Source organism: Nymphaea colorata, chromosome 12 (genome assembly GCF_008831285.2).
Source record: "Nymphaea colorata isolate Beijing-Zhang1983 chromosome 12, ASM883128v2, whole genome shotgun sequence".
Taxonomy (NCBI): Eukaryota; Viridiplantae; Streptophyta; class Magnoliopsida; order Nymphaeales; family Nymphaeaceae; genus Nymphaea; species Nymphaea colorata.
Genome location: NC_045149.1, coordinates 8,858,021 through 8,865,199, shown reverse-complemented (window position 1 = coordinate 8,865,199; position 7,179 = coordinate 8,858,021). Strand labels below are relative to the sequence as shown.

At 36.6% G+C, this 7,179-nt stretch overlaps 1 protein-coding gene across 2 annotated transcripts; it reads left to right on the top strand.

The window, feature by feature from the left end:
- The first annotated feature begins 1,719 nt into the window (after nt 1–1,719).
- LOC116266040 (protein RGF1 INDUCIBLE TRANSCRIPTION FACTOR 1-like) lies at nt 1,720–5,086 on the top strand. 2 transcript variants are annotated; one of them, XM_031647108.2, is made up of 4 exons: nt 1,720–2,185; nt 2,392–2,597; nt 2,694–2,927; nt 4,782–5,086. In XM_031647108.2, the coding sequence occupies exons 2-4, from the start codon at nt 2,421–2,423 to the stop codon at nt 4,971–4,973; spliced, it is 603 nt and encodes a 200-aa protein (XP_031502968.1). In that variant the 5' UTR covers nt 1,720–2,185; nt 2,392–2,420; the 3' UTR covers nt 4,974–5,086. The 2 variants fall into 2 exon arrangements, with proteins under 2 accessions (XP_031502968.1, XP_031502967.1); XM_031647107.2 differs by having other exon boundaries at nt 1,720–2,597.
- The last annotated feature ends 2,093 nt before the right edge of the window (nt 5,087–7,179 follow it).

Here is a 7,179-nt window from a genome sequence, read left to right as displayed (position 1 = left end):
CATAGTCATAAAAAAATGCGTTCTTTTTGAAAAAAAGACGTAAAAAAAACCTGAGAAAATTAAATGTCGTATACACAAAACACGTTTTTTTTTCTGGAAAAAACATTAAAAACGAAAAAAACTCGTTTCTAACACGTGCTTTTTTCGTTATTTTTATTTTTTTCAATTTTCTATTTTTTTTAATGCCAAACAGTTTTTTTTATTTTCTATTGTTTATTTGTTGCAAGTCTACTTATTTTTCATGTTTGTATTATTAGTTCTCACTAATTTTATTTTTACTCATTTTTAGTTTTTTTAATTTTTTAAACATTTACCCTTTTTTTATATATTTTTTGTTTTTATTTCAAGATCACCGTATTGTTTCCGAAAAAAACCTCATCATTTAAAACTACGAAACGTTATTTGTGACTATACTAGTTACTCAATTCATAGTTTTGCTTTAAAAAATTGGGGGTTGAATATGAACATAGATATGATTTTGGTTACGTAAAACCCAATTTAAGTGAATTGGGTAAAGCCTGGATTCGGCCCCGATCAGGACCGTTTACAACCCTCAATTTGGCCTGCACATTCTCACACTAATCTATGGATTTGGATTTAAGAGTGCGTTTGATAGTTTCGGAATTCAAATATGAAATTGATCTGAAATCCCTTTTATGTGGAGTTCATAGAGTAAACAAACACTGGACTTCAGGTATATGTGAAAGTGAGAATTTGAGATCCTCAGGAAAATTGAGGGTGAATGGAGGAGGTCAGGCCTTAAATCTTTAGGTTTGAGAACCTAAGATCATATTGGGTGGGTTTCAGGTCTTAATCTTAAGTTGACAAATGCCTTTTAAAGGAATTCGATTTGGGTTCTTATTGTAATCAAATCTCAACCATTGTGGGTTGGAGGCTTGACACTTGGATTGGGATTAGAGTCCAAACTTAAAAACTCAATTGAAATTTATGTTTTTCCACACATTCAAATTCATATTACATGACAGATTTGGTACGAAAATCTACTGCCAAATTCGAATTTGAAAGCAAATAGAGCAATCAGGTTTCAACAAATTTCAAGTCCAATCAAATTTTGCACACACACACACACGATATGCTTGATTGCCAGATGGAAGTTTATATTTTTTCTATCGCAAAAAGTACATTAATATAGTTTTTGTTTGCCATGGTCTTCAAAGGTATTTAGCAACAGTTTTTGACATTTTTAACTATGAAAAAATTGACAAAAAATCCATCTTGCAATAGAGGAAGCTGACAGATTTTAATCTCTTTTCCTTCCCTATATATATATATATATAAACCACTTAGGTAAGAGTCAAACTCAACCCATTACAATTAATTATTTCAATATAATTTTGCTATCTAACCTTATAAATATGATTGTGATTTGGTGAAAAATATATACTAAGTTAATCATTTTTCATTTTAACAATAATAATAATAATAAACTCATACAACATCAAAATTTTCGTAGTAGAAAGATCATTCTTTTACAAAAATAACTTGAAATTAAACTTTTATTATATTAAATTAGTGTTTTACAGTTTTAAAGTTGACATTATGTTTAAAACATTTTTTAACACATAATATATATATATATATATATATATATAGATATATATATATATATATATCCGAACATGCATTTTCATCGTATTGCCAGAAATGAGGTGGCGATCAGTTACCCCTTCAAATGGATGTGTCAAAGAGAGGAGCTCGTGGGACCCCAACAACCCACCTGATGAAGAAAAAAAAAAAAAGGAGACTTCTTCCCCAGTAGTTTATGGCAAGGACAACCTGTAGTCTGTAATTTCTTAATCTGCAAATTGCAAGGAACCCATACCTACCCACCTAATACCCTTTCTCCCCGACAACCTCTTCATTCATAACCAGACCTCGCCGTCGCCCCAACAAATTCGATCATCAATTTCACAACATTGTGTGAGCGTAGTAAGAATTTCTCTTCCATGATACGAAATCTTAGTTGAATTCGCAACCATATTCTACATTGCTGTTAGAGAATACTGCGTATAAGACTCTGCCGATCTCCAGTAGATGCTGTTATTGCATAATTTTGCTGTTACTGCAAATGGGCGCCGATGGTTGCTGTTCTTCGCTCTAATGCGGTTGCCCTCGTGATGCATCTGTGAGTTGCCGGAAAAATAAAAGGGACTTCTCTTTGCCGGTAAGTTGACTTGCATTGCCTGCCGTCCGGCCGTTTACTCCGGGAATGGTTTCTTTGGAGAATTTATATATGTCTTAGTGGCGTTTTCAAATGGGTAGGAATAGAGTCGGTGTCTCCTTCGACGCTTGCCTTTGGGAGAATCTCATTCCTTTCTTTCCTTCATCTGATTGAATCTTTTGTTTCCTGTTTCTTTTTTATACATAAAGGGAAGAGAAGGGGAGAGGCAGAGAGAGGGATGATGCTACCGCCATGGCTGGAGTCATTGCTATCGACGACATTCTTCACGGGGTGTTCCATCCACGGGGCTTCGGCGAGGAGCGAGTGCAACATGTATTGCCTGGACTGCGCGGGAACAGGGGCCTTCTGCATCTACTGCAGGGAAACGATGCATCCGCACCACAACGTCATTCAGGTCGCCATTTTTAACCTGAAACTCAATTTGGGGAAATAAAGGGAAAACTCTTGGATTAACAGAGTTGGAGGGTACTGGGATGCGTGAAATTCGCAGATCAGGAGGTCTTCGTACCACGACGTGGTGAGGGTGGGGGAGATCCAGCGGTTTCTGGACGTCGGCGGGGTGCAGACGTACGTGATCAACAGCGCGCGGGTGCTCTTCCTCAACGAGAGGCCGCAGCCGAGGGGCGGCGCCGCGGCGGCGGGAAAGGCCGCCGGCGGCCGCGCCTGTGAGGTGTGTGGCAGGAGCCTCCTCGATTCCTCCCGTTTCTGCTCATTAGGTTGCAAGGTACCGACTCCTCTTCCCCCTTTCCCTGATTTGACAGGCTGGCTTACCGGGTCACACTGGCGGTCACGTCATAAGTTAAGTGTTGCGAAAAAAACGGAAATTTTAAAATATATAAAAACATTCAAACTAAAATGAACGTTAAATGTATTTAAAAACAATAGAAAATGTATGGTCTATGACACATGACAACTTTTGTATCAATAATCAAATCAATTTGCACTATCTTATTGGAACAACGGAGAGAAATGGGGAAAAAGGAACAAAGTCCTTTTTATTTGGATGGCTAATTAGTGGGGAAGAGAAATGGAAAGAAAGTTAAGAACCATAATATTTGGGTGTAAAAGAAAGGAAAGGAAAGGAAAAAAAGAATGAAAAAAAAATGATTTTTTAATATAATTTCAAATTCATCAAAGCAAGTGTAAGCTTATTTAAGATCGAAAAATTTAGGCCAATTTTTGTGTCCCTGGCTTAACTTAAACACTAAATGCAAATATCACAATCTTATAAGTCCAATTGTTATAGTTTTTCGTGTTCCTACATGTGACCAAGTTGGATTTTAGACGCCATTGTGAGTTGTTTTCGTTCTGCACATAATCTGATCATATTCTATTTAAAAAAGATGCACCCACTTGTTTTTTGATCTTAATGTACAAGTCTGAATTTTAGCAATTTGAAGACCATTCTTCACCAAACGGAGGATGATCGATGAGTATATCTTACCTGAGACGACACACAAACATGAGTGGTTTTCAAAAGATTTATAAGGAGAGGGATCCTTCTTCAAATCATGTTAATGTTCAATTTTATTTACTGCAAAAGGAGATTCTCTTTTTGAAAAGAAAATTGATGGAAGGGCAACTCAGCAGCCACCATCTAGAGGCCCCTTCTCTCTCTCTCTCTCTCTCTCTCTCTCTCCATATGTTAAAGAGTATTTCACAAGAAAAAACAAAAGAAAGGATATAACAGTTTCAAGATGTTGCAAGGAAACCATTTAAATAAAAATGCAATAAACTGATAACATACAGCTAGTCGGAGAGAAAGAATAGTCTTTTTTAGTCACATTTCCTTTTCAATAAGGGCTTCACTTTATTTTGGCAATTATTATTGTTTTATAACTGGATTTAAAGCTGAATTACATTTAAGGGAATGACAGTAATGCATTTGCTTCATATGAAACTAGAAATAGATCATTGTTAGAGCAGGTTTTGTATTATGAGATTCCTTATATTTAATTGATAACATATGACAAATGATAAGTGACAATGGTTGGCATCTGCTGTTAGTTGATTATGACATTCTGCGGTTGTGCAAAAATTTTTCATATCCAAATTCATGTACAAGATTTTAACTTAATTAGGTCTCTATTTGAAAATTGTTAATCAAATTTCAGCCAGCATGAAAAAAAAAATTGAGTGAGAGTTCTATACCCACAAAATTCATAAAAATTTTACAAAAACGCACTCTCTCTCTCTCTCTCTCTCTCACACACACACACACACACACACACAGAGAGAGAGAGAGAGAGAGAGAGAGAGAGAGAGAGAGAGAGAGCAAGCAACACACACACGCAGGCACATGCAAGCATGCAAGCGCGCATGCAGGTAAAAATAAAGCAAGTGGTCCGCATAGTTGGTGGGTCTGATGAGCCGTCAACCACCACATGAGATCCTGCCCATGCTCGATCGTCATCATCCTCATCACTCTCCCCCTCATCAACCTGAGCAAACAACTCCCCATAAAATTTTGTTCTTCCTGCCAACCTGTGGCTTTCCTGCCGCCTGATTCTTTTTTTTTTTTTCATTTCTTTATTGTCATGTTAGCTAAGAGCCTAAGACAAATCATGAATTTGTTCAGGTTGCTGCCATTAAAAACAACAGAAACCTGCACCTAATTCATGGAGCGGCAGCAGCAGCAGCAGTTGTTGTGGAGAAGGAAGAAGAGAAGAGGCACCTAAAGATGTACAGATCGACCTCGCCTCCTCCAAGAACTACTTCAAATGCAAGGAGAAGGAAAGGCATCCCTCAAAGAGCTCCGATGGGTACTTGAATTTGAAATGAAATTAAGAGACATGTAATTATGATTGCCTTCCTGTGGATATATATTCACTTTGTGCATGTATTCTTTCACATTCAATTGCACATTCAATTGCCTTAAATGAAGTATTATTGGCCCTACGCTATTGTTAATAGTGTGTATGTGGCAAAAATTTGTGTATCCATAGTCAATAGCGGGAGCTTTTCATATGAAGTCTTTAGATTTGGCGCACCTGCCAAAAGACGGCAGATGCCAAAGCTAGCTGACACAGGCAACGGGCGGGAGAATAGCTCTGGGGTTCTACGTCCACTGAGACCGACAAAGTCCCTGCAGCATTTGCCCGAGGGGTTTTCCTCAAATGAACTTGAAAAAAATAAAAAGAAAATAGCTTCACTTGAAATTAGCCCTTCCTCTAGTTGAAGAAAGTTAAGCTCTAGCTCGATACTCAGGTGCATCAATTGGCATTAAGCCCTCTCGCCAATCAAAGAAAGAAGATTCTCTCACACACTACATATATATAAAGAGTTTTTATTATTTTCATTTTTCTTCATTAAAACACCAAACATCATTGTTAAATGCCTTAAATAAACCGTGACCAAACAAAAACCATGGTTAATGCACTTTTTTTGTGATGGGTTTTTCAACAAATAACAAAAATTCATCCCACGTGTAGAGGTAGCCGATTGATTTTAACTTTCTCCCACTCTCTCTCTCTCTCTCTCTCTCTCTCTCTCTCTCTCTATATATATATATATATATATATATATATATATATATATATATATAACGCTGAGTGATTTTGAAAAGACTCATCATTCAATTTGCAACGGCAAATTATTGCCGGATAAATTTAATATTTGTGCTGTTAAAAAAAGTTGTCGTAAATGGTGCATTCACAATGGCAAATTAATGGCCACAGTTTTCAGTGATAAAATCACGACTTTTGACAGGTTTTAGCATCACAAAATTGAAAATCCATCCAGCAATTTATGTTGACTAGCATATTCACACTATATATATATATATTTGCTCTTTTATGTTCCATGTATGTCTGACTACTGGATATTGCTTAATTGGACCAAGAATTGGATTCAGATCTGAATATAAAAAGCACATGTGATCCATATATAAATGTATTCATATGACATTGGAATAAGACATTGATCTAGGCGACATTCAGTAAGTAACCCCATACAATTTTGGTATATCTTATTAGATCTTTTTTTTCCCCAAACCTGTCTGCTTGATTGGAATCAGATTTGGACGAAACCATTTACAATCTTAGAAGGTTTAGTACAAGATCTTTCAAGTCAAAAGGCACAAGTATATTGTACTTTCATTTTGTCTCTTTCGAGAATCTAGCAGAGACTTTCATAATGTCAACTTGCTCAAAAAAAGGAAATCAACAGGTGTACTTACATCAGCCGCCATGAATATTAGTATTTTATTTACAAGCAACTACTTAACTATATCCACAATTCAATCAAATATTGTCAAACAGATGTGATGATTCTAAAAAAAATGTTGTTAAATGTGTTTAAAGCTCTTCTAATTGATCAGATAGACAGATTGCAGTTATCTAACCCAGACTGAATCCAACTGTTGGATATGAATGAAGGCAATGATCAAATGGTAAGTATATTTACTATGGCTTCAGATATTAGCTTTGAGTGTATATATGTGATCTAAACTTTTGTTTGTGTCTTATAATATAACCAAACTATCAAATTCATATAGGAGAACCTTCTTTTTTTGTGGAAATAAGCTATAGCGTGAAAGTAGTCATCGATACAGTTATCACTCCAGCGCCCTCCCCATACCTGGCGAAGGACCGAGCCGTTGGGAAAACTTTTACCGACGGCGTATGATCCATTGGCACGGTTTGAGGGGGTTTCTACCGAAGGTTCAAGCCGTCGGCGGCACCCAAGAATGTTGTAGTGTTTGTTTGAGATAATTTTGTAGTAATAATAATAACAACAACAATTAACTCCAATTAACATGGTTCAGTTTAAGTATTTTTTCTTGACACATGCTTATTTCCAGTCCCAACTTTTCAGTAAAGCTGTCAACACTAGTGCATGGTTCAAACCGTTTCACTATTAGGGCTTAGTGTCACTCCTTCGGTCTGTGCGGCACGGCAAGAACCTAATTGTTATCAAGCAAAGCAAAGAACTGTACAAACTCTAGATACAGGGGAACAGTTAGAGTCCTTTTTTTT

Excerpts from the sequence above, each read along its gene's own strand:
- LOC116266040 (XM_031647108.2), top strand. The coding sequence starts at position 2,421 with ATGATGCTACCGCCATGGCTGGAGTCATTGCTATCGACGACATTCTTC. Across the intron at positions 2,598-2,693 it reads CGCACCACAACGTCATTCAG|ATCAGGAGGTCTTCGTACCA; the intron begins GTCGCCATTTTT and ends TGAAATTCGCAG. Across the intron at positions 2,928-4,781 it reads TCTGCTCATTAGGTTGCAAG|GTTGCTGCCATTAAAAACAA; the intron begins GTACCGACTCCT and ends GAATTTGTTCAG.